This window comes from Amblyomma maculatum, chromosome 6 (assembly GCF_055883805.1).
Source record: "Amblyomma maculatum isolate TAMU_Amacu chromosome 6, ASM5588380v1, whole genome shotgun sequence".
NCBI classification, from domain to species: domain Eukaryota; kingdom Metazoa; phylum Arthropoda; class Arachnida; order Ixodida; family Ixodidae; genus Amblyomma; species Amblyomma maculatum.
This window is the reverse complement of record NC_139349.1, coordinates 84335977-84363571: the sequence shown is the minus strand read 5'-3', so window position 1 is coordinate 84363571 and position 27595 is coordinate 84335977. Positions and strand designations below refer to the sequence as shown.

Here is a 27595-nt window from a genome sequence, read left to right as displayed (position 1 = left end):
TAACGACAGCACCACCGCGGCGCGGCGTTGACGGAAGTGGAGGAGGCTGTGGACTTCGGGGAATGTTATTTTCTGTGAAGGCGCTCTCGTGGCTTAAAAAAAAAAAAAAAATATGAGAAAAAAATTAGTTGGTGGTTTAGGTCCGGATAACCTTATTTGAATTGCGAAAGCAACGGCGGAAGCTTCTTTTGCCTGATACATCATTTCCCTATCACGCCCTATCAATGTAAGGTGCTACATTATTGGAGACACTTAAGCTCATCCCTTAAGGATATGACGCGAGAGCGTAAGCTACCAGCCCACATAATAAAGTCATGATCAGGCCTTTGTCGGCTTCATTAGGCAACGGGGACTACCACTTTATCGTTCCACATTTTTCACACTGAGTTCTTGCTTTTGAATTTGGTATTTTCTTCCGTTTTTGTGAACAACTAATTTTCTTCTTCTCCTTTCTTTATTGCGAAGGAAAATCCGATAGACGCAAGAGACAGCTGGGCTATGGACGCGGCCTTTCCAACGACGCCTGGATGAATTAACCCCAAGAAAAATGACCAAAGGTAAACCCGCCAAAACTAATATTCCCTAGCGCGAAAACAGACAACTTTCAAGACAAGCATTCCTTGAAAATTCATTGCGTAACCATCGCGGTAAAAATAACTTTAAAGGGACAGTCTACTCGCTTTTTCAACATTATTTGCCTGCATCAGTCGTAAACTCCACCACACTTGAGAAAAATATAACACAAATGTTTTCAATACGGTAGCCTCGTCTTAACAGTGTTTATGCCGCGTCTGAAATTACTGATATCGTGGACACAATGTATACAGGTAGCTTAGCTTTCTTTTTTTTCACCCAGATTTGACATTTTTTACCAATATAAAATATAATTTACTGGCTACACGGCGAATTCTGCCTTCTTTACTGCCACCAGGTGGTAAGAATATGCAATATGTTTATGTGGTTTCCAGCGGCAGACTGTCTCCTTAAAGAATTCACGATGTTCTGCAAAATTTGAGCTAAACTATATATTATGTTTCTCTTAATTGCCAGCGGAACAAAAGTCCTTACTATATTTTCTTACGCTGCATGTACTTTTGCCAACAATATTATAAAAAAAAATGAAATAAGATGTCAATGCCGGTCGGATTGTTTCTTAGCTACAAAGAGGGCGAAAACAAAGTGAACACAAAGTGAACGCCTCAACAGCATAAGTAGACGGCAAGAACGGACTGCATTGGCCATAGCTACGAAGCCAAGCTAAGGAATGCTGCTGACTGCATTACGTTAACGCAGAAAAAAAAATACCACAACAGGAAAGAAAGCTCGGCCCTCGAGGGAGGCTGAATGCGTTGCGCGTTATGGTCCACGAATTTCTGGCGCATTACAAAGTTGTGCGGGTGTAACAGTTGTTGAAAAATATTTTTTTTTTTTTACTCCAAAGTGCGTATCCTCGTGCATCGGACACTAGATGATCAAATGGTTGCTCTGGATCCGAAAGGGAAAGCACGCACCGCAACTATGCATTATAAAGCGAATCGTCCCCGAACTGCAGTAAATAATAATGCATATAACTTCGGTTAAAATTCTAATGCTACACAGGAAGCGGTGTTGCATAGGTTTATCTTCTCTGTAGCCCAGTTTTGTGCGTGTGGCTCGAATGAGACGCACGGTGCTCCAACCAAATCTCCTCTTTCAATGATTGGTTGCACGACTGTAGCGCCATATTGGGGGACTTGTCGTTGCTGTGCCGTTCTTTTGCAGTTGCTGTGTATAACACGCCACGTTGCTGTATACATGCAGCTGCTCCACAAACGAGGCAAAGTTTCGCCCTGAGTATACCTCCGTATCAGTGCTTTAACGCTTTGTGGCGGTCGTTGCTCCTGGTGCGCCTGGTTCGGTTGCCTTTCAGCAGGCGTGCTCTCTCGCTATCAGAGCATGCCCTTTGTGACTTCCTATTAACGTGGCGCAAGTCAGATGTTCATCAGCAGCAGCGCCTAACTGCAACAAAGATACATAGTGTACCATTTGTGCTCACGATCATGCAAATGCCGGGTAGGAGTAAATTTTTTTACTGCGTGTGGACACATTTTCGCTCGCGTTCAACGGTCCGTTTGAGCGATAGGCCGAGAGAGTTCTGATCACCTTTTATTCGGCACAGTGTAGCGAATTTCTTTTGCAGAAACATGGTGATTTATGCATATGAAGCGCCCCGCCATGGTGGTGCAGTGGTTAGGGCACTCGACTGCTGTGCCCAGCGTATCCGGGCCTCGGCGGCCGCTTTTCCGTCGTGGCGAAAAGCAAGGCCGCCGTGTTCTGCGCGATGTCAGTGCACGTTAAATAACCACAAGTGGTCCAAATTTCCTTTTCCCTTCATTACGGCCCTGAGTTTCTTTAGGACGTTAAATTCCATAAACCAAACCGAACCAAAAACCATGAGAAGCACTTAGATATTTGGGCGTGCTTTTTCTTTCAGGCATGCCAGGCTGCTTCAATTAAACCGATGCGCAAACCGATTGCCTGCAGATGCTTTGCATCCTGTGCACTTTACCAACGCTCCGCTTAAACTCAATAGAAGTTACTTACAGTCTTCATAGGCTACGTAAAGAAAAAATAAGTGTACAGGCGCAGCAGCGCAGCTTAGTAGTTGCCCCTCAAAGGAAACTCAATAGAAGTTATATACAGTCTTCATAGATTACGTAAAGAAAACTCAATAAGTATACAGGCGTCGTAGCGTAGCTTTTACTGACGCAAGTGTTTCATCTTTAAGCCGTTGGCACCTAGCAAATGGCTTTCAAAGACTTTGTGTGGTGTGTCTTAAGCGTAGTTTTTTTTTTTCTTGGCTACACAGCCCTGTTAGGATTACTGGTTAAAAAACGTTCCCTATTAGAAACACAGCCTTGTAAATGTGCGGCATGCTTTCAGAGCCAAGATATGTACAACAAAAGGCGTTCCATGCTTTCAGACAGCCAGATGCTTTATGTAGACACGGATATGTGGTACGTTGCAGTAGCGATGACCTTCGAGGAATTTACTTTAGTTTCAGCAGTGCATGGGATGCGTCTCACTTCATGGGACCTGCGGCACAGTTGAAGACGAAAAAAAAAAAGTTTAAAGCAAAGCAACAATGTTATGCTATATATGAGATAAGTGGATGCAGATCGAGTCGACATACGAGTTTCTTTTATACTGTTCTTCTGCGTTGCTAAATACGTCTCGAAATTCCCCTTTCTATAATGCTGATATGATCCACGTTTTGCTGGAAGCAGTAAAAAATAAAATAGCACTGAACTGTCCAAAAATATGTTATGAGTCACGCCGAACTTTCCAAGATGCCTGATCTGTATTCAGGAGCAACCCGGAGTCCCAAAGTGCAGGAAGTGGAGGCTGCATACTTCAACTAGCGATTTTAATTGAATGTTACTCCAGAGGTAGCAGCGATAATAACTACGAAATAATCTAAGTACAAATGAACAATTACGGCAAACATAGTACTTGGTGTTATATCTGACCTTGGTTATTTCAGCGCACCAAGAGTTCGAACGAATCTTGTCACCGCTCCATACCTATAGAACTTATCCAAGCTAGAGTATTTTCACGTACGAGTGTACATGAACAGCAGCTGCAGTTAGCAAACACTAGAGCCTTCTCCTGAATGTTCGAGACAAATGCAGCGGCCCGGTACGTGAGCCTAAAGAGAACGACGGTTGATATACCCGCTGCGCACTTTTCAACGCTAACTTCTGACCTAACCCATCATGCCCTGCTCCCCCCCCCCCCCATACACACACACACACTCCACTCCTTTCAGTCACCGGCTGTTCAAAGTTATCGCCACTTCTAATTAGGATTCTCCGGTGCGTGTGCGTTCTGTATTTCATGCTAGTTCGGGCGTCGGATCAAAGTGACGGCTTATATTTACTCGATGAGCAGTCGTCAGCTTCCGCTCTTACCTGTGATCGGCGCCGCCAAGCGGCACTCCGATGCGAATCCACCCAATGACATGCGCGAAGTCTTGCCGGCGGCAAAGTTTCCCCGGCTAAGGATGTTGAATGTCTACACGCCTACCTGGACAAAATGGTTTGCTCGCATCTGTGCATCGCTTGAATCTGCGTGGGAGGGAGCAGACAAAGATGTGAAAGCTCAGGTGTTTGCGCTGGGCCGTCATGTTCAATTTATCTACGGCGAGACTGTATGCGGGCGGCTTTCTGGCCGCGGTTGATGGAAGACAACGGAGTGGACAGAGCACTTCGATTTCGGCCGACTAGCAGCGTGCAGGCGGGGCAGCATAGGAGCTAAAGGTTATCCTCAAATCTTTGGAAAATGTTGGGGAAAGAGGGATAACGCGAAACGTCCATTTGGCGGCTCTGCCAAACGTCGCTGGTATGCGTTACTGGCCTAAAAAGGGGAAAAAATCAGTTCAGAGAACACTGGGAAGAAGTTCAAATGGCCGCGGTGGTGCAGTGGTAAGACGCCCGACTACTGTGCCGGAGTTTCCGGGTTCGAACTCGACCACGGCAGCTGCGTTTCGATGGAGGCGAAACGAAGTGGCGTCCGTGTGCTGTGTGATGTCAGCGCACATTAAAGATCCCCAAGTGGTCGAAATTACTTCGTAGCCCTCCATTATGGCTCCCCTTTCTTTCTTTCCACTTTCACTGCCACCTTCATCCCTTCCCTCACGGCGTGGTTCAGGTGTCCACAGAGCTAGTGTGACAGATACTGCGCCTTTCCCTTCTTGTGAACCAATTATTATTATTATTATTATTATTATTATTATTATTATTATTATTATTATTATTATTATTATTATTATTATTATTATTATTATTATTATTATTATTATTATCGATAGAATACCGCGTTCTAGTCGAAAAGAAGTCGCTCGAGACGAAAAGGAGCTTTTGTTAGATAAAACAAAACGCAAAATGAAGCACGTGTCTCATCACCACAAGACTATTTAGCGAAGTGAATGCATACGCTGGCATAGGTTTCGGGATCGAGTTGCAGAAACTAGGCTAAAACGCCGTTCACTTGAAAACTGCGGGAACGAGTTTGACCTCACTGTAAGCGAAGTTTTTAAATTCCATTTCCTCAATCCTAAATGCGAGTTTTACTGGTGAACAAACGTAACCATAGCTTGAAAGAAGCACATTAAAAATTGCATGAAGAAGGTGGGTTGCGTTATTCAGCATCAAATATTTCAAATGATCGTGATGTGTAGAGAAAAAAGCAGAAAAAAAAAGGGCCACCAGCCAGCAAAATAAAAGTTTGAGGGTCTCAAATGTTTCCTAAGAGGGGAAAGGTAGGCAAGTTATAGGATACTATAATTTGCCTCCCATCGTTAGCCTATTGTCGGTTGTTGTTGCTGCTGTGGCTGTAGGAAGAAGGAAAAGAAAATGCACGGGCCTGCTACTGGCTCTGTAGCTGAGCCACCTCCGCTGCCTCGTGCAGACAAAAGAGAAAATAGAGAAGAAAGAAAAGGAAGAGGGAAAGGGAAAGAAAGTCGCGCGCCGCAACAACAGCCGTCGTCCACCACCAGCGGTGGCGTGTGCAATGACGGCCAACAACAGATAAAAATTCGGTGCCAGGCTAGCCCCCGCCGCAAGCAGCGGAGACCCACCTGTACCAGCCCCATCAGGGGAGAGTTCTGCGGCAGCAGCTAAAGGTCAACCGGCAGAGCTGCCTATTGTCGGCATTCGCTGCAGTGCTACTTGTAAATATAATTGGTTTACAGGAAAGGAAAGGCGCAGTATCTATCACACTTTCTCCGGCAGGTGCGTTTGGAAGGTACACCATCGCTCCTGTCACATGGCGTTCGTTGGCGCGCGTTCAAGTGTGGCATTCCAGATGGCAGGGACGCATCTCGCTTCGGCCAGTCAGAACGCCGAAAAAGCGGGACACACTTTGTACATGACAGAATGAGCCATTAAAGGCTTTCGCCTTAAAAGGCGCAACTTTTCTGGCCTACGTGGAGACAGTTGTGAGAGTGGGGACGGAATGTTCGAGGATGGTGATTTGCAGGCCTCCTGAGGCGCCGATCACTTGAGAGCGCATGTCACAACTAAGGCGCAGGTGTTAAATAATAATGTATTGTTGTCGCAACTTAAATATAATATTTTGCAGCCCCTATTCGAGCCCATGCCCATCTCTCGCCTGACAAAAACAATGTGTCGCTTGCCACTTGCAACGAGATTTAATAGCAGAGGTTGTCGTTGCAACACTTACAGCTAGAAATGGTTTTCAGTGTGACGGTTCCTCCCGAGCAGCTGCCCAAGATTTGAACATTGATTTGATGGTTTCATTCCTGGTTTAGAGCCGGCGTCGGCACAGCGCGCGCTCTCTCTCTCTCTGCCCGCGTCGTATCATTTGCGTTGCCTACAGCCCCGCCGGGGTGGTGCAGTGGTAGGACGCCCGACTACAGTGCCGGAGTATCCGGGTTCGAACCCGACCCCGGCGGCTGCGTTTCGATGGAGGCGAAACGAAGAGGCGTCCGTGTGCTGTGCGATGTCAGCGCACGTTAAAGATCCCCCAGGTGGTCGAAATTACTCCGTAGCCCTCCACTACGGCTCCTCCTCCTTCCCTCTTTCCACTTTCACAATTACATTCGCCCATAATCATTTCCTGCCACCCCGCCGGGGTGGCGCAGTGGTAAGGACGCCCGACTACAGTGCCGGAGTATCCGGGTTCGAACCCGACCCCGGCGGCTGCGTTTCGATGGAGGCGAAACGAAGAGGCGTCCGTGTGGCTGTGCGATGTCCAGCGCACGTTAAAGATCCCCAGGTGGTCGAAAATTACTCCGTAGCTCTCCACTACGGCTCCTCTTTCTCTCTTTCCACCTTCACTCCCACCTTCCTCCCTTCCCTTACGGCGCGGTTGAGGTGTCCACAGAAATCAAGTGAGGACAGTTTACTGCGCCTTTTCCTTCCTATAAATCAATCAGGCAGCGGAGATGGCTCAGCTGCAGAGCCAGGCCCGTGCATTTTCTTTTCCTTCTTCCTACATCCACAACAACATGGTGCGATGGTAGAGATGCCCGAGAAACACTGTGCTGGAGTACCCGGGTTCGATCCCGATCGCTGACAGCTGCGTTTTGATGGGAAAACCCACGGGAAAACCCGCGATCGTATTGCGCTGCCGCAGTACAGATGACGCGCAAGCAGTGTAAAAGGTGGGCATAATCATATACTTTGCCATACTACTGTATGCTTAGAACGGCTGTGGAATTGGAGAGGAAATTCCCGAAATGAGCACGGTGCTATCGCGTTTACACTTAAGACGAAGCTCGAGCGTCCCCCCTAAGATATTAAGGGCGGAAGCCTTTAACGGCTCATGCTGTCGGTAACGATTCTGTCACACACTTCCGTCACATTATATGTCAATCATCCTCACAGCCACGCCGGGAACCTTGTCTAGCAACATGGCAACGCGGCTGCCGTGGAGACCGCCGCCGCTGTTCACCTGACGTAATCATGACGTCACATCCTGTCATGATGTCATGTCTGGTCATGGGCGATTCAGGTCAAAGTTTAGACATATACGAAAGTTACTCCGCCTGGCGTCCGATCCAGGCGTCCGTGCTGCGTCTTTTATTTGGCGCTTCCTTGAACGCCGCGTGCAAACATCATACATGCAGAAGATGCAGCAAAGAAGGAAGTGGCGTTTTAAATTGGCTTACAGGAATGAAAAGGTTCTGTATCTGTCACGCTTCATCGCGGACACCTAAACTGTACCTGATTGATTTATAGAGGACACCTCAACCTTACCGTAAGGGAAGGGAGGAGGGTGTGAGTGAAAGTGGAACGAGAGAAAGAGGAGTCGTAGTGGAGGACTACGCTTTCGACCATTGATGGGGCTGGGACAGGTAGGTCACCGCCGCTTGCGGCGGGGGCTAGCCTTCCACCGAATTTTTATCTGTTGTAGGCCGTCATTGCACCCGCCACCGCTTCGGTGGTGGACGACGGCTGTTGCGGCGCGCGTCTTTCCTTCCCTCTTTCATTTCTTTCTTCTCTATTTTCTCTTCTGTCTGCACGAGGCAGCGGAGGTGGCTCAGCAACACAGCCAGTAACAGGCCCGTGCATTTTAACGCGGTAGCGTTAAGGAGCTCGTGTCGCAGAAAAGCCGGTGTCGTCGTTGTCCATTAAGCGATAAATCCCGGCATGCACTTCATAAATAAACATGCACTTCATAAATAAAAAGCAAGTTCCAAGATGGGCTGGGTGGGAATCGAACCAGGGTCTCCGGAGTGTGAGACGGAGACGCTACCACTCAGCCACGAGTTCGATGCTTGAAAGCGGTACAAAAGCGCTTCTAGTGAATGCGGTGTTGCCTTAGAAACATGCCGTAGAACGTTATACTGCGGTGTATATCGGTAATTATGAGCATGTTACTTACAGAAGTCGCAGTTACACGAGTAGCGAAGTACGTTTCCGCTACATTTCTTCTGCGCTGTGCGCACATGCAGAGCCATCTTGCGGCAACACAGAAGAACCCCTCCTCGCAATGTGCGGCGCTGCCCCGACACGTGGCGCGCCACTCGCCCCTGACGTTTCGACGTGCACCCTCACAGGTTGTAGAATCAAGCGTCTTTCCTTTCTTTAGATCACTATCTTCGCTCACCCGCTTTTCCCCTTCGGGCCGCGCGGGTACCGGTGCGAGGATGCCCCAATACCCTTGCGTTTAGTAAGTTTTCTCGACGAGGTGCAATAACGCTGTCGTGTTCCACTCTTGAAGGCGAAGCTTAAGCGTCCTCCAAATTTTCCTTTTCCTTCTTCCTACAGCCACAACTACAACAACAATGCTGACATTGCACAGCACACGGACGCCACTTCATTTCGCCTCCATCGAAACGCAGCCGCCGAGGTCGGGTTCGAACCCGGGAACTCCGGCACAGTAGACGGGCGCCTTACCACTGCACCACTCCGGCGGAGGTGAACCGCGCCTTAAAGAAAGGGACTCAGGAGGAAACTTGGAGTGAGAAAAAAGAGGGAAAGAGATGGGGTTGTGGAGGGCTGTGGACCACCGCGCATTTCGCCTCACCGCGCTTTAGTAGGGTACCTCGATGCGCGCGCCCCCCTCCGCCGCTCCGGTTGGCACCCGCCATCGTCTCGGTGGTGGACGACGGCTGTTGTTGCGGCGCGCGTCTTTTCTTTCTCTCTCTGTTCCTTTTCTTTCCTCTCTATTTCTGCACGAGGCAGCGGAGGTGGCTCAGCTACAGAGGCAGTAGCAGGCCCGTGCATTTTCTTTTCCTACTTCCTACAGCCACAACAATCGCCGCTCCGGTTCGAGGGCGCGAGGGCGCGCGCTTCGAGGCACCCTACGCTTTAGTGGCCCAAAGAGCTCCCTAGAATGTTTTGTATATTTTATACCTCTGTCAGTATACTTTATAGGGTGCCGTGGCCACGAAATGTAGTATTGCATGACTAAAAGTAGCTCTTATGGCAGCTGGACTACTCTTAACATAGGAAGTTCTATTCTTGATTGTATTGAAATTCTCAAAACACCTTCGAACGCCCGCATTGAACACACACATATACACTCTCTCTGTGTTATGCTTTCTTCAAGGCTGCCTTGTTTTAAACGCTTCTGCACCGAAGCACTGAGTAAGAAAAAAGTCGTCAAAGTACACCGAGCCTGTTATGTCCTTCAGGTGGCTGGTTGAGTCATTTTGTTGTATAATGCAGGATTTAAGTCTCAAGAGAGTTGCCCGATTTCTCATCACAAAATTCGGCGGAGGCAAAGCTTTTGAACTCTATCATAGATTTTGCATCGGCCACTTGTGCCTACAAAAAGTAGTGCAAAAAAAAAATGAGAATCTCAGTTATTCAGCCATTATATGGACAAATGATTTGCAGAAATGATCAGTTATTGCTGTTTCTATGGGTTACGCGGATAGCTCAAAATTTAGATCAGAACTCCTGATGAGCACTGATGTGACTCGCCCAAAGAACTTGAACAGACTGCTAACCACTTCTCGTTCCTAAATATGTTCTGAATCCCGATGCGATAACAACGCGGTCAGTGGACAGGTGTCATGTGCTACCGGCGACATTGTTTACCTGTCTTACGAATTAACTCATTCCGCACGCCGCACTGATCAGACTCTGTATGTATAAGGCTCCTCTAAAATTGGTCAAGGTAAGACGGTTTAAGCGCAGCGCTTTTAAAACAAGAACCTCGACTATTGATAGATGTACTCCGCCTGAGAAATGCAAATCGGATCTACCACTCAATGCGAGGCAAAGCTGACACTGTGTGGGAAAGTCAGCTGGGCGCGACAACTTGGTCCCGAGCGCGTAACATCTGCCATCCGCTCTGATCCCCGGGGTCGTCGACCTGCCCCGTGCCCCAGCCACCATCGCCACGGACCGGTAGAGTCGTGTCGATGAGTTACGACCGGCCTTGGACACGGCGGCCCATCCAGTGGCCAGCGCATGGCAGTGCCACATTGAGACACGCACATCGCAACGACGACGCAGCAGAAACAGCTGCGCAACGCGTTTTTCGGACGGCTTTGATACAAGGAGGCTTCGTGCAAGCATATGGCGGCGGCGACCTCGGCACGCGTCCCGGACGCTGGAGCAATGACTCGTTTGAGGGTGGACGATACAAAATTTGCCTCTAGAAATGTGCTAGTAGCCTTCGTTCTGTGCTTTAGCGTCCCGCAAGACGTATTCCAGGAACCCCAGTGCAGTCACTGGTGACGGCACGAGGTCAATTGTGTATTCCTCTCTTACATTGTGTTTTGCACGGCCTCATTGAAGGCCAAGCGTACGCAACAGGACGATTACGTTGTGGAAGATGGGGCAGTGGTTGCAAGTGGAAAACTCCGCTGGAAAAAGAACACGACCACGTTATTTTTTTTTTTTAATCCTACAGCTCGTATTCTCCCGCGCATTCTCGCAAAATCTCTGTGCGAGACCGATTTGACCTTTAACGTTTTTGACGGCCATCAAGTGTCCACAGAAACAACTGTGACAGATGCTGCGCCTTTCCTTTCCTGTAAACCAATAATAGAAAGCCCCTGAACTTGATGCATTTGGTTTTGGTTTTGTGGGGTTTAACGTCCCAAAGCAACTCAGGCTATGAGAGACGCCGTAGAGGAGGACTCCGGAAATTTCGACCACCTTGGGTTCTTTAACGTGCACTGACATCGCACAGCACACGAGCGCCTTGCTTTTCGCCTTCACCGAAAAGCGGCCGCCGAGGCCGGGATTCGATCCCGCGTCCTTGGGAACAGTAGTCGAGCGCCGTAACCACTGCGCCAACCCGGCGGGGTGAACTTTGATGCGTTCAACGGATTACTGATTGTGTTCGACAAGGGGCGAGCGAACTACCATTTGCAGTAGCAACGCTCAGGCGTTCGTACAAAGTGTGATTCGTATCCAACGCCATCGCTAATATAAGCTTTACTTTAAGAGGATCGTGAGGGTGGTGGTTCGTGGGGTTTAACGTCGCAAAGCGACTCAGGCTATGAGAAACGCCGTAGTGGACTCCGGAAATTTCGACCACCTGCGGTTCTTTAACGTGCACTAGCTGGTGCTTTAACGTGCACAGCACACGGGCGCCTTGCTTATCGCCACTTGACGGCTCTATGAAAAGGCGGCCGCCGAGGCTAGGATTCGATCCCGCATCCTTGGGAACAGTAGTCGACGCCGTAACCACTGCGCCACCCCGGTGGGGCTTATCTGTGAAGTTCATGCAATGTGTGGTCTGGAAGCATGGCTGCCTGATTAACACAGCAAAATGACGTTTAATAATTGAGACACAGCAAACACAATCCAGCCAAAACGCCCTGTTGTTTCACGATATTCCCTGGCTGAGTTAAACCGCCTGTATTCTTTAAATACGTTCTATTAGCGTAATATCAAACGAGCTTTGAAAAAAAAAAAAAAAAGGAAGTGGCTTTGAAGAAAGATAAAAGCGAGTAGCTATCACACGTCTCGACAAACACACCAACTGTCTCGTGAATGAAAGTATATAGGAGGGACGGAAAGCAGAACTGCGCGCCGTAGTAGAGGACTCCAGAATAATCCCGACTTCCTGGCGATTTTAAAGGTGCGCTCACATCACACTGAAGACGGGCGCTGGTAACAGTAGAAGTTGTTTCAGGGCGACCGGCTTGAGTGGCAAATTTTGACTGTGTTCATGGTGCCAAAACACTTATAAGCTCAGCACTACCGGCCAAGAACCTTGTTCGATCTTGTTTGTACAGTCGCTCAGATTGGCCATGGCTTCCGAGGTGAGCTCGGAAGCCATGGATTGGTTAAGCTGTTTCGTGAGCTCATAGCGTGGCGTCGCGAGGGTAACAGAAACATGACCCGTGATAGCGGCTCCAACACTCCCCCATTTGACGCGGCGCGGCTCTCAGATGGCGCCACATGTGCAGCAGATGACCAGGCACATAGTCGAAGAAATTTTGTAATTTTGTGTCAGGTACAGGTTAAGTCCATGAAAAAACGGCAATTACACCGACTTGAAATACGACAATTAGCGCTCTAATCCGTTCGATACGCCTAGATTATAGCAATGCATGCGTGCTGTACTGCTGCCTCTTGCCTGTCATTTCCGAAGGCGATCGCGTTCTCGGCGATCGACAGCAGTACTCTTGCAAGGCTCCGCCGATGACGACGCCAATATGTGAAGTCATAGCATTTTTGCCCTAGCTGCAACACGCACTACCTTAGAATACATTTTTACAGATTCACAGACAGCATATCGCAATTACCTCAGGGGCAGGACTGCACCGCTAGCAGCTGAAATCCTGCAAGATAGTTACACCCGTGGCTACTAACCCACACATAAAACTTAATATGGGTACCAGGTCACCAGGGCATCCCAGGGAACGAAAGCGCAGACGCCTCATAGCCCGAGCATTTCTCCTGCTGACATCCAGTACAGATCTCATGGAACCTCCTACCCCATGACTAACTTACACTGAAATATTTCAGCACGTAAGATTACCTCGCCAGGTCTACCCTTCACCGGCTAAGATACTGAAAAAAAGAAATGGGAAGAGCTACACCTCCGCAAGCTACAGACCAACTCTTTCAACAACCCACGAAGACTACATGCAATGGATCCAGAGTCATTTGACTCACAATGCAAATTCTGCAGGGGAAATTAGACGGACCTGTACCACATGGTGTGCACCTGCCAACGAAGTCAGGCTATCACTATTAATAACCAGCCAACGCAGGAAGGGTGGGAGGCAGCGCAAGAAGTAAAAAAGAACTCGTCGAAAGAGCACGGACAGCAGCCTACGCCAATGGGGTTCCAGACTAAGGACTCCAACCGCCGCTACAACCTCATAAATATTTTCATTAAAACATTTTCACCACCGAGTGAGATACTCAGAACGAAATGTGGTCGTTCAAGCAAAATCGCCGGGTAGCTGAGTAAAGAATTTTGAGCAGCGTGCACACGCGCTCATTGGCCCGCCATACCGAATTTTTGGCCACCTCGCGAACAAATGGCGCCATCTGGCGTTACCACCTCCGGTCTTGTTTGAACCGCTGACTACCTAGACTACTAATCTTGTCCTTTCACAATGTTGTCATTTAGGCACTCACACCCTTTTTTTTTTTTCTGGGCACCTAAACACCCCGAAAAGGAAGGGAGAAAGGTGAGTGTGAAAGTGAAAAGAGAGAAAGAGGAACTGTAGTGGAGGGCCGCGAAGTAATTTCGACCACCTCAGGATCTTTCACGGGCACTCACATCGCACAGCACACGGACGCCTCTCCGTTTTGAATCTACCGATACGCAGCCGCCGGCGGTAGGGTTCGAACCCGGGTACTCGACTACGGCTGGTTGCGTCCCCTGACCCTTCGAGAGAAGGAGGGTCTCTCTTCCTGTCTCTTTTTCTCTCTGTGAGCTCTCTCTCTTTCTTATCACTGACAATCATTATCTACCAACAAATATAACTATGGGTTAATATATTTCCAGAACCCAATTGATATCCCGCGAAATATCGCGGACAGATCTTGCCCACGCAATTTTCATCATGAGCAAAGTAAGGATTTCTCCACAACAGAAACCGCGGAAGTTTACTACAGGGGCGGAGTTGAAGAGGGGTGGCCACTAGTTGCCCTCCGTGGCTGGGAACATAGGTAGGAGTCTTTGCACCTCGCGGTGGAGGCTTCTTTTCCACCCGTGTATTTATATCTGTTGTGCAAGCCATCATTGCACTCAAAGTCGCTTCGGTGGCGGACGATGGCTGTTGCGAATCGCGTCTTTCGCTTTCTTTCTACCTTTTTTATCCTATCACTCAATTGTCCTCTGTCCGCACGAGGCTACGGTAGTGGCTCAGCTGGATCAATTTTGCAGGCCCGTGCATTTTCTTCCTCCGAAACAACATCGTTTACTATAGTGATCTCAAGGCTCTGTTCGTATAATCGTTACAGCGTGAAATAAATCAACAAAGCGAACATTGACAATCGCTCTGTGCCTTATATCAACACAGATATCGCTTGACGTTCGGTTCAGCAGCGCTGAACCCCTGTAGTTTCTCGTTTTATTTCTTTGAAGAGAAACGAAAAACGCAGTATCTGTTCCATGTTTCCTTAGACTCCGGTACCGCGCCATAAGAGAAGGATGAAGGTGGGCAAAACGAAAAGACAAGGAGGTGCCGCAGTGCAGGGTTCTCCGTTTTTATTGAACACATCGTTACTGACTCGAGGGGGGCCTGTCGGAATTATGAGCTGGGTTAGATACCTCCTCTCGCCTGGTGCATCCTATAAAATTTCTCTCGGTCCAGCGACGCTCCAAACTGCGATATGATCTGGGCATCCGCGCATCAGGGACTCCTGGACAATGAGTTAGCCGATCAGGCGGCTCGCGCGCTCTCTCCCCGTGCACTCAAACTTGCTCAGGAAGCCTACTTTGAGTCCACCCAATACCTAATCACATTCAAAGACATAATTACGTATTATAAGGACAGCCACCGCCGCTTTGTTGTTGTTGCTGTTGCGACTAGAGGAAGAAGGAAAAAAAAATGCATGGGCCTGCTCTGGCTCTGTAGGTGAGCCGCCACCGCTGCCTCGTGCGGACAGAAGAGAAAATATAATCCTCTAAGGGTCTCTATAAAGTGGACGAAAGGCTTCTCAAAATTTTTACAAATACGATGATGTGCCGGCAGTGTTGAAACAATTCCATACAGAATTTAATTAAGGCTGCAGTCTGTTTGGAGCGACTTTCTCGGACGTTTTCCACATGGTCTGGGCCTGCCCATCAAATCGTCACACCTCCCAATCCTTTCACACCATCCTTCCAAGGAGGCGGCACAAGTTTTTTTTTTTTTTTTTTTTTTTTTTGGGGGGGGGGGGGGGGGGAAGGAAGGCATGTTATCTGTCTCACTTCTCGGTGGACACATGCACTTACGATCAAAGGCATGTAATAGCAGTATACATACGACATTGGTTCGAATTCTTATCGCAAACTAGTCTCGAACTTGACAAGCAGGGGGACGCTAAGTTGGTAGCGAAATGGTCAGACACCAATGTGAACTTTGCACAAAGGACGGTGGCATGACTATTGACATGAAACCACGCGCGCATTTTCTCTTGACACCACACACAACTGGCGGTCAATCCTCGAGCGAACGAGCTGTATACGCTATAACGGAATAAAAACATTGGCTGAGGTTTAACCCTGTTAAACCTAGCTAGGCGAAGCGAAAGTGTCGTTTTGCTTGGCTTTGCTTTCTGTAGCCCTAGGTTTAGACGTGGCTAAAGATGGTTTTGTAGCGATTAAATTGGCGAAACTGAGATCAAGGTCGCCGTTAAATATCTGTGTATCTGCCGTAAAGGGCCAAGTAGGGGTTCGCAATATGTTGTGATGCCATAGCTAACCTATATATCCCCACTGTTACCTCCGGCTCGATGAAGGTCAAGCGGACGTCCAGGTTGACCTTGGGTGATACATGGCGTATACGGAAGCTGTCGGCTAAGAAATCACAGAATCAATAAGATTTATGCGGCATATACGCGATAGCGTTACTTTTCTACACCATGCTGCATTGTTATGCAATCGCCCTTGTAGTAAAGAAATGTAGCGGAGAATTAGGCTAGTCTGTTTACCATTGATTGTGAAGCAGCGAATCAGGAAAACATAGACAGGAAGGGACAAGCGCTCGTCCCTTCATCGCGTGCTTGTGCGCTGCTTCATACGTGATTAAAGTAAAGAGTGACACATTACCGAAAGCTTCTGATTAAGATTATGTATACTTGCGCAAAAAACGGGACACAAAAAGGCACATAAACGACATGTACGGAGTTTTTTGCGCAAGTATACATAACCTTTCAAAGATGAACCAACTCGCCCAAACAAGAGTATTACTTGATTAAGATTGCGATGGGTTTCATTTCAGCCTACTCAGAATCCCGTGGGTTGTCCTGCAGCCAGAGGCATGCGCAAAGTTTTTCGAGGCATCGAACGGGCCCGGGTGTCCAAGGGTCCTATGTGTTCCGATTCCCATCTCAGCCTTCCGCGTGAAAGTACCTGCTCGAGTGGACAGCTCCTTTCCACTCGACCGTTCTAACTGATACTATGACGTCACATAGCCTACACCCAATCAGGCGACATCCATACAAGATAAATAGATGAGCTACGGCGCGCCACTCAACCTGCCTTGTCATGCCACCTGCAAAATTACCACCTGGCAGAGGTAGACTCGCGATTTCTTTAAGCTGTGAGGCTTCAAACGATCGACGGCGACGACGGTCATTTTCTTACGTGGGGTATTAACGCTCTCCAATTAAAACAAAAAATAAATAAATACTTGACAGGGATCATAGCGAAGGATCACTTGCCCGCCATTTGAAACGGGGAAATTCAAAGAAAGAACGCGGCTAAAGATTTTCAGTTGTGTCGTACCTTTTACCTCGCGAAAGGATGCTGAAATGCTGATACTGAGGTTATGCGGTTTGGTTTGGTTTGTGGGGTTTAAGGTCCCAAAGCGACTCAGGGTATGAGAGACACCGTAGTGAAGGGCTCCAGAAATTTCGACCACCTGGGGTTCTTTAACGTGCACTGACGTCGCACAGCACACGGGCGCCTTACTTTTCGCCTCCATCGAAAAGCTGCCGCCGAGGCCGGGATTCGATCCCGCGTCCTTGGGAGCAGTAGTCGAGCGCCGTAACCACTGCGCCACCCCGTCGGGGTGCCTCGATGCCTTTTGCCTCCGCTTCCAGGGTGGGGACCCCCTTTGTACCACACCGCGCCACCGTTTTCCCCTCTCGGCGTCATGAACTGGTTCCCACTCGTGCGTGCGGCGCGGCGTTTCTACGTGCGATGGCGGCGTTCCGGCGCGGCGTTGCAACGCGCCGCTTCGGTGCGGCCTTCCAGCGCGGCGTTCCGGCTCGGTGTCCCGGCTCAGAGTTGCCGCGACGTCGTGCCCAACAAGCCCTAATCGGACCATGTCAAAGCGTAGACTTTGCCGCAGGGTGCCCTCGCTCTGCCGACCTGACACCAGCAGCCAGGAATCCGACACTGACCATGGATACCCCACCAAACTCCTCCGCTAATGACGGGGGCCTACCATTCCCAGCCCCGCAGGACCAGGAGCAGTCACTCCACCTCCGTGATGTCACTGCACGTTCAGATCCAGGGTGGTCGAAATCAAATGCTTCCGAACGGGCGAGTGGGACCCAACATGCCGCCGGTGTCTCCACCCTGGAAGCGGAGGCAACAGGCTTCGAGGAGGTAACGCTTAAGCGCCACGCTATGGTGGCGTAGTTGTTAAGATGTCCGATTACTGTGCCGGAGTAGCCGGGTTTTAACCCGGCCACCGGTTGCTGCGTATCGTTGGAGACGAAACGAAGAGGCGTCCGTGTGCTGTGCGATGTCATCGCACGTTAAAGATCCAGGTGGTCGAAATCATTCCGCAGCCCTCCACTACGGCTTCTCTTTCTGTCTTTCCACTTTCACGCCCACTTTCCTCCCCTTCCCTTACGGCGCGGTTGAGGTGTCCACAGAAAACAAGTGAGACATTTACCGCGCCTTTCCCTTCCTATAAATCAATAAAAAAATAAATCAGTCCACAGAAAAAGTGACAGATATAGCGCCTTTCCTTTCCTGTGAACCAATTGTATTATCATTAAAGCTGGACGCGGCGTTGCCCTCGCGCTGCTCTGGACGCCCGCATATTTTGCGAAAGGATGTCGCCGTAAATGTAAATTGGTTTATAGGAAAGGAAATGCGCAGTATATCTCAAGCTTTATCTATGGAAACCTGAAACATGCCGTAGGGAAAAAAACTGATTTATTTATTGGAAGGGAAAGGCGAGGTAACTGTCTCACTTGTTTTCTGTGGACACCGCAACCGCGCCGTAAGGGAAGGGAGGAAGGTGGGAGTGAAAGTGGAAAGAGAGAAAGAGGAGCCGTAGTGGAGGGCTACGGAGTAATTTCGACCAGCTGGGGATCTTTAACCTGCGCTGACATCGCACAGCACACGGACGCCTCTTCGTTTCGCCTCCAACGAAACGCAGCCGCCGAAGTCGGGTTCGAACCCGGGTACTCCGGCACAGTAGTCGGGCGTCTTACCCCCTGCACCACCCCGGCGGGGCAACCGTAAGGGAAGAAGGTGGGAGTGAAAGCGGGAAGAGAGAAAGAGCTGCCGTAGTGAAGGGCTGCGGGGTAATTTCGGCGACCTGGGGATCTTTAACGCACAGTGACATCACGCAACACATGGACTCCTCTCCGTTTCGCCTTCATCGATACGCAGCCGCCGGTGATCGGGCTCAAATCCGGTTACTCCGGAGCGATAGTCGGGCGTCTCAACCACTGCGCTGCCGCGGCGGGGCCGGGTGAGATGAGCTGCGTGAACCCTGAATACAAAGCGAATACAATTAGTCAATCTATCCATAGTTTCACTCTCGATGGCACGTCTGCGCCCACTGTGTTAGGGGCGCGCCCACATCGGGGCACCCTACACTGTGTTGATCCATAGCGTGAAACGCCAAGGACGCTGGTAAATTCAGGCAATTCTGTTGAATGAATGAATGAATGAATGAATGAATGAATGAATGAATGAATGAATGAATGATGGCATAGTTGTCTGCGACGGGATGTCGGGAGCTGCACAATCCACAGTTGTAAATGAGCTGTGAGAGACCGTCGTTGAGGTCTCTCGATCAGTTTCTATCATCTAGGGGTTATTTAAGCTGCACCTACATAGTACAATATGCGAGTGTGTTTTGACTCTCTCGTAGTTGTCAACTCGGCAGCCGTGGCCTTAATTTTATCTCTCTCTCTCTCTCTCTCTCTCATGCCCCCGCTGGGGTGGTGCAGGAGTAAGACGCCCGACCACTGTGCCGGAGTACCCGGGTTCGAACCCGACTTCGGCGGCTGCATTTCGATGGAGGCGAAACGAAGAGGCGTCCGTGGGCTGTGCGATGTCACCCGCACGTTAAAGATCCCCAGGTGGTCGAAATTACTTCGTAGCCCTCCACTACGGCCCCTCTCTCTCTTTCCACTTTCACTCCCACCTTCCTTCCTTGCCTTACGGCGCGGTTGAGGTGTCCACAGAAAACAAGTGAGACAGTTACCGCACCTTTCCCTTCCTATAAATCAATCAGCTTTTTTTTTTTTAAATTTCATCTTCCGCGTCCAGGAGTTAGCAGCTGAACGCTGTAAACACTAAACCACCACCGCGGTGAGCATAACGAATGACTGACGATATAAAAAGAAACAAGAAAAAAGGGCGACAAGTTTCACCAAGTGCGTGAACTCAGACAGGAGGTGTTAGCATCGAGGAAGCACACTAGCTTATATAAGTACACCGAACCAACCCTTCTATGTGTACTTGTTGCGAACACGCAGTCAATGCGCATGCGCATGTTCTTGGTGCACTCCTACGCTAGTATGTGTTTGCGGAGTGCGAAGAAAAAAAGAAGAAACTCAAGACGCACAAACTATTAACAAGGGACTCCATACTCCATCGCGACGCCGAACTACCTATTTTTTAGCGGTTCATACATTTACATGAATTAAAAATAAAGTGGAGGACGAATTGGATGCAATCCTCTGTGTGCTGTTTCTAAAATATGTTTTGACCGCTGGCAGACCGGCACTTGACAGAGCAGCACCGAATCCCACCACGAATAGTTATTTTTACCTACCCTTTTTTTTTCTCCCTATCGCTCACCTCTTTGATTTCCTCTACCTTTTCCTCGCTATCCCCTTTTATTTCCGCCGCCCCAGTTCAGGTGTCTCAGATATCAGATAGCAGATACCGGGGCTGGCAAACATCTTTTCTTTCCTTTTGTGTGTGCAATAAATAACCACTACCACCACCACCAGTTACGACCAACGGAACCGTAAGCGGCATATATCTTGCCTCTGCTGAGTTGTGTGATTATCGGTCTACGATCAAAACCTGGCGCAGTATTGCTATCGCAATAAAAACGGATATTATTCGCCTCGCACATCGACCTTAACGTGACCTGGTACATCATTTCTTCATTTTATGCTAATTAAAACCACAACCATTTTGGCAGCGGGAACCGGCATTGTAGGTATATTCGCTAATTAACCATGGATGGATTTTCCCACTTTAAGCGGAGTTTCTTATCGGCTCAGTTATTTTTTGGCTGTTTTCAGTCGACATGCATCTATATGGTTGGCCGCAGGTATCGCTCGCGCGTTTAAGGCATTGCGCTGGAGTTTGGCCCCGTTCTTGTTTTTTTTTTTTTTTTTGCGTGATCATGATGATATGATATTAATGGCGCAAATGCAAGCTCTACACTGTAATCACACAGTCAGGGTTTCAGTCGAATTGGTGCATAGACGTCCACTCGCTGAGATTTTCTTTAGCTTTGAAGACAGCATCAGACCGAACTCGTAAAATGGTTGGTACTCACAAAAGCTCGTTTCTAGTAGACAAAGGTTGGCTTGAGTCGCGAAGCAAGGTGAACAGTGTATGCGCGTACCTGTAAATCACCGGCTATTCGACGCAAACAAGCTGATCTGCTAATTACCCCCCCCCCCCCCCCCTACGTTTGTTGTGAAGTGGACGTGAGAAGGAATTGCAGTCAAGAGAGCCCGTTGTTTGGTCAATTCCAGCAAATACGGTATGTCATATTGCGTGGCAACTTCGAGGCAACAACATGGTGCATAAAACAAAATATTATGGCAACCTTGGAACGATTTTAATGAATCACTTCGACCGTCGGCGCCCTGGGAAACAAGCCCTGAAGGAGGCGAGTAATAAACAAGATTGCATAGCATTCGGATATGGGGATTGCAGGCTACACTCGCGTTCACTGAGATCAGGTACTCACTTCGTGAACTAAAGCAACTTGTTGAGCTTGTCAAAACTACTCAGTTGCTAACTCGCTCACTCATTCAGTCAGTTATTCACTTCTTATCCCCATTCTTCACCAGTGCCTACTCCCCATGCCAGCTTTGAAATGTTATCATTTCCCCCATAAACGGCCAATTGGAACTTGTTGCATTCGTCACGAAATTCTTATTGAATAAGGATAAACATTTGTGTTGTAATGAGCAGTGAATATGTTTTTCTTCGTCAGGTTTAATAAACCTTCACTAATCGAGGTGCCCGCACCAGTTCGGAATCACTGCGCACATAACAGGTGCAAGAAATTTCTTTATTCTTGGAGGCAATAAACGATGTTATCAACAAAAGAAAAACAAGTCGCTCTCTAATGTGTGCGTTCTTCTTTAAGGGATAAGTTCTAAGTACATCACAGGGTTGACGCTTCCGTTATCTCGTGCGATTTTGTTTTTCGAAAGAGTAAAAAAAAAAAAAATGAATTACGTCACCTGTCAGTGTCAGCAAAATTTATGATATAAAATTGAATGCGTACCGTGAACAGCCTTGAACTGTATTGAGCAGATCCACCACGATGAAGTTAAAGGCACTGGCATAGCGGCGTCGAGGTGGGGTCCGTAGGAGATATCGTGTGGCCCACACGTGGGTGACACATATTAACACGCTATCAGTATCAATCCAAACAGCTTTTTTCAGGGCGAAAGCTTTTGCACACTCTTTGGTGCAAGAACTTTCGCAGAAAACTGCGTGCAAGCATTTGTATAGTGACCAAATTCTACAGCAAAACCACGTATGAACTGTTGTTCATTAGTAGTTTTGTATGTATGTTTTACTAAGCTGGCTCTCGGACTGGTTCCTGGCAAGGGAACAGTCTTCCGCTCATTACGGCAGGTATGAATGTTTCGAATGTGCAGTGCGGAACCTTTTGCACATTTATAGTTGCAAGAGCTTCCGGCTATCGAAAACAGCCACAGTTCTAAACTATTAGTTTCTCCATATTAGGCTCAATCGTAATGGAAAAAACACACGTAGTCCTTAACATTAATAAATCATGGTTACAGTCAGGCAAGACGTTTTGCAAAAGACAGCGCACACTTCGTTTCATGTCAGTTCACAGCACGCACATACAAAAGTGTCGCCACAACCTGACGCACTACGGTTCATCTCTACAGTATGATTAATAAATTATAACGTAAACAGTTACCGCAATGGGACCACCAAGCCTACTTCTCTATGTTCACTTTGCGTCGTGAAGACAACAAAGTACGGTGTACGTTTCAAACTTGAAACGGAGACTGTGGTATGTAGCATTTCTAAAAAGCTGTTAAATAGCTTCGTTTTCCACCCTGAACTACTTGCAACGAGGTAGAAAACGTGCTTTAGAACGAATAGAACGAAGCACACCGCCTGATGGAGGAAAATATACAGAAAGCGGAAGTTTCAACACCTTTGGGGCTGATGTAAGAGCTTCCGCAACTTCTTATACATGCAAAAAATGCATAGTTGCTTCAATGCACAATACATCCGTACAACGGCTGTCATACAAGTTTTCTCGCATTCATCAAAAGTTATGATCTTCACAGTCAGAAACACAATGCGACAGAGCAAGACCTTTCGCTTACGCGTTTGTGCGGTAACGCAAAAGCTCTTGCCGCGCAGCGGCAGTTTTGAAAGGCGCCACAAATCACGCCGCGCCTTCTCCGCGAGGCCATTCATATGGGGAGGTGTCACATGGTGAAGCGCTTTGGGGAAACGGCCAGAGAGAGAGTGAGTGCAGGCCCTCTGCTCGCTCCCTCTTTTCACTTCTAAAGTATCTTTTCCGATCCACTCGGCAGTTAATGGATGGACAGTAGCACTTTGTCATCACACTCACCGGCGGTGGCCCTGAAGGCGGAATTGGTGGAGACGGCCAGTGCTCCTGTGGGTCCCCGGAGCAAGGAAGTCTGCGGCAGAGACGGTGCACCCGGATCGGTGGGAAGCACGGGCTTCTCGTCCTCGTCGGCCGGAATGCGACCGAGAGCTTCGTCTTGGGCCTGGGCACGGCGGAGGGCCACTTGCGCGGCCATCACTTTCTGCCGCTCAACAGTCAGGCGGCACTTGGGACTGTCGCACTGACGGAACTGGCAGAAGCGTTTGTGTCCCCGAATGGCAATTTTGAGCCCGTGGTTCCGGCACCGGGCGCATGTCGGCTGCCTCGTCGTGGTTCCTTTGGAGCCATGTCCGCCCCCCTGACGACGCCTCCCTCCGCCTGAACCAAGGTCGCTCGAAGACACGACAGGCGGAATAGCGACTGGGTCGGCCGCCGCAGTCATAGCCATAACGCCAGCGTGATGCCGTGAGGTGTGCCGTAGGAGATCGTGGGCCGAGTGCTGCAGGTGCGGGTGGTGGCTGTGGTGCCGGCTGTTCATCGCGGCCGCTGGCTGAAGGTGGTGAAAAGCGTGCAGAGCCGTTTTTGTAAGATCAAGACCGGTGGAAACTATTTCGCGTTCTCACTAGCAGGCGACGAGGTCCAGTTCAGATGAACACGCAACCACGTGCCCGTTCAGCCGACTTGGTGAGCGGGGCTTCTTCGACGCGCGTGTTAGAAATCAAGTAGGGCCTCTGGCACTTCTTGAAGTGGCTATCTCTTTCTTAAGGAGGCGAGTGCAACGCCGGTCGGAGCCTGTCTTGGATTTCCTGCGGACCGAGGGTGAGGCGCGTGATCTTCGCCGAACTCGGGCAGTTGCGGGGCGGGCTGTTGCGGGGTTGCGGCGCCGTCGGCGGCGTCGCTCCTGCAGACTCCTCGCTCGCTCGGCTTGGGGAGCTGCGCGAGCTCTTTTCCAACGCCGCGCGCAGTGAACGCCCGGTCGTCACGTGGCCGCGCGGCCTACGCGACGGTGGCGGACTCTGGGGCCGGCTGTTCGAGGTAGCGACACGGCGGGCGCCCAGGGAAAAAGTCTCTGCCAAAGCGAGGCGGCTGGTGCTCCTGGATGCGAACGGACGTGATCGAAATCGGCGCTACGGCGCCACTTTTTAAAGGACGCTTTCCATTTATTTGTTTGTTCTTGAGAGATGTAATTTGAGCGTGAATCGTGCTCACTTGAGCGCGCATCCATCTGTGACATTCAGCAGCGCCGTGTTTGCTGTGAGAGTTGTGAAAGCCTCTAGGGAGCTCATGACAGAATTAGACGGCAGTTTGCAGCCTGGTGCAGGCACTAAGGCACGATTAAAAATTCATATTTTGTTTCATTTGCTTCGGCGTGTGTCAGCCGATGGAAATGAGCTCTACTGCATACTGCAGCTTTTCATGTCTGATACAACGAATTCCAGAGTGTTGTCATGGGGTATGACCACGTTTGTGAAGTGAATACCGAAATCTAATTGTTCCTCATGTGATCTTCTCTAATGTGCTTAGAACAGTGCTAACAAGACACGGACGCGACAATCTTCCAATGCAAGTGTTCGGCTTCTGAAATAATCGCGGTAAAGAGAGCGAACGGCGATTTACCTCAAAGCGTTGATGAGAAGCGACCAATAATACACTTGTGTATTCAATGTGCTTAACGAGCAGCTTATTTTGCGATGGGTTTTCATCTCTGGATGTGGCGTAACGATATTATTCGCCTTTTTAGTCTTTAGGCGGCTATGCATTGGAACAGAGCTGGATAATTATCGCAACTGGTAGAGAGAAAAATCCCCGGTAGCACTGATGTCATTGCGTTTGACAGCTGTATCTGACAAACTTTCTGGTGATATACCTTGCCGATAATGAGGAATTATTGCGTACAACTTGTGGCCTCAATATTGCCGTTACTGGTTTCTATCGTATCCTGGTGAGTTGCCAGGGAACAGGATGCGAAGCCACATGCTAATCGAATGGGCATAGGCGGAGGGGGGGGGGGGGCGATCACGTTTACTAGCTACTGGGATATGTGTATTGCGCGCGCTGTGCTGTTGCTTTGTACTTGCTTTTTTATGCATCCGTATCGTTTCCAACGCAGTAAAATTCATGCTGCAAATTGAAGTTGTGTCATTTCAGAAAAGTTCACAGGACATGTCACTAATGTCATCGGTCACTAATTGGTATGAACTGTATTTCAACAGATAATGAATTCGTTCAGAAAAGCTTCTGCAGGCTTTGACATGCATGCCTTCAGCCCCAAGACGGGACGGGACCGTCGCCAAAGTTATCGCAAGGCTATAGCTAGCGCTGCGGGTGTTGCGAATTTTGCGACATATACGCAAGGAACGGGATCCAATAGGAATTGCGCTTCACGCCACGTATTGGGCAGTGGCGTCACTTGATAACCACGACGAACTCTTTTCCTCATTATATTGGCTTGCGATGTTTTATGCTATCTCCACAGCGGCAACTGTGATTCGCTGACTATGTCCTCGGAATGGCCAGAGTGCAAGTGACTGATATCGCCAGATGCCTCTTCTGTCCAACTGGCTGCGCGAACTGCATTTAGGATAACAGCGCGGTATATCATGAGGCATTGTTGCAGCACCCCTTGATCAGGCGTCCTGGAAATTCCCCGCTATCGGATCAAACCTGTGTGCAGTAAAAGGTACAAGCCTCGACACAGATGAGATCAGGTACGATTTCATGACCCCCCATCAATGCACTGGACTGTCCGCATTCACGCCAAGGCTGAAAACAGCCGATGGTAGAATGGACAAACGCTGGATATAAGTGCTGGAGGAAACAACTTCGCACATACGTGCTCACTGAGAAGTAACAAAAACCAGGGTACGACAGATAAGCGACGGATTTCAATTGCATTCCGACGTTACGGGCGAGAAACATGTTCGCATCGACGAAGAGAAGTCACCTTCATGTGAAGTGCCGCAAGCGCGCTTTCGCTGTTGCTGCTTCATGCATGCTCCTCACTTGAACGACACTTTACCGTTGAAATATGCGCCTCTGCCTTGTCAGATGGATGCACCAGGTGCAGTTGTCCTGTGAGGGTACAGATCTCAGGCAAGGCCTCCCGCACCACAGAGGTAAGGGGGGGGGGGGGGGGGGGTTGTTCCTGGGAGCGGGCGGGCTTTTCCCAGCCAAGGGGCTCATGCAATCTGGCTTATTCCCGTCGGGGTGGAGTCGCAGTGGCAGTGCACCACATCTGCGCCACCCCGGCGGGTCAAAGCCTGACGCAAGTAAATCTTCTAATATCTCACTTCGATTTTTCCATTTTCTTCTTTCAAAATTATCATGAAATATGCGTCCCTGTGTCAAGGACAGCCTCATGATCAGGTGTAAAAAGAATTGATTGGGTACCCCCATACCACGGCCGCTCGATGGAAGCGCACTGCGCTTCCATCGAGCGGCGGTGTCCATACATACATACAAAAATGCACATTACTCGCAGACCAAAGCACTACAAAACACTATATGGTACATATACATAATAAACTGAAAAACATGATTCCCAAGAGAAGGGAAAGCAATAGAATGGGGGGGGGGGGGGGGGGAGGGGGGTTCTAATAATGGACGACAGGCATCTCAAGTCTGCTCCCCCGTAAAACATAGAAGCGCGTGTGCCAGCGCCGCAGAAACCGCGTCTCGCCGTCAGTTTCTAACTGTCCAGACGGATACTTCCAGACGACGAGTCGCAGCCTCTGCAAGGCTGGGTACATTGCGGGATGCACGGCAGGCCAAGGCCTCCCCTGCTCCTCGGAAGATGTAGGATGTGACGGGCGACTAGCGCTATCGTGCCATCCTAAACAAAATTCCCTATAAGGGACGCGAGTCTGTTCGTCACACGGCGCGGGATTGTCGCGATACGCGCCACATAAAGGGTGAAAGCGCGCGCTCGTGTCTTGACGACACTAACTATAGCATTGAACGCGAGGTTGAAACGCGCTGCATCAGACAGGGCGTGCGTGGCTCGCGAGAGAACTGCGTCCCATGTCCGGGGGGAGACCCCGCTTGGCTCAAACAGCACGCCAAGTACACGCACTACGCGTCCACAAACGGTACGGCGGCGGCTAAAGGGTCCCTGAACTTACCGAAGCGGAGTGCGTTAATTTTCTTCGTGTTGAGCTGCGCTCCTGATAAAGCTGCGTATTCTGAAAAGATGTTCACAAAAACCAATGAAGCTCTCATTGTCACGTACGAAGAGTAAAATGTCCGCGTATGCAGATACAACGACAGTCTCCTGTCCTACTGATGGAAAACCTCGAATATGCCTGTCCGCGACGACCCTATACGCAGTAGCGGGTCGAGCGAAAAGAAAAGTACCGGCGAGAGCGGGCACCTCTGACGCACTCTCCGCGTAATCGGAAAGCTGCCGGCAATTTGGCCATTCAGTACTAGTTCACTGCTAAGATC

At 49.3% G+C, this 27595-nt stretch overlaps 2 protein-coding genes and 1 long non-coding RNA gene across 10 annotated transcripts in view; 1 reads left to right on the top strand and 2 right to left on the bottom strand.

Moving 5' to 3' along the window:
• LOC146186169 (uncharacterized) overlaps positions 1 to 21930 on the bottom strand; it is a 217014-nt gene extending 195084 nt beyond the window's left edge. The window contains exon 1 of the mRNA XM_084607068.1: positions 21818 to 21930. Coding sequence (XP_084463194.1) covers positions 21818 to 21878 — 61 coding nt within the window. The 5' untranslated portion in view covers positions 21879 to 21930. The remainder of the gene's footprint in view (positions 1 to 21817) is intronic.
• LOC146186165 (uncharacterized) overlaps positions 1 to 27595 on the top strand; it is a 233119-nt gene that overhangs the window by 92372 nt on the left and 113152 nt on the right. For 7 of the 8 annotated variants that reach the window (XR_014708090.1, XR_014708089.1, XR_014708084.1 and 4 more), the window contains exon 2: positions 466 to 557. The exons of the other annotated variant lie outside the window; for it this stretch is intronic. This is a non-coding gene — a long non-coding RNA (uncharacterized LOC146186165). The remainder of the gene's footprint in view (positions 1 to 465; positions 558 to 27595) is intronic. 8 annotated transcript variants of the gene reach the window in all.
• Positions 23102 to 24072, bottom strand: LOC146186168 (doublesex- and mab-3-related transcription factor 1-like). Its single transcript, XM_084607071.1, has one exon. The coding sequence runs from the start codon at positions 23688 to 23690 to the stop codon at positions 23118 to 23120; it is 573 nt and encodes a 190-aa protein (XP_084463197.1). The 5' UTR covers positions 23691 to 24072; the 3' UTR covers positions 23102 to 23117.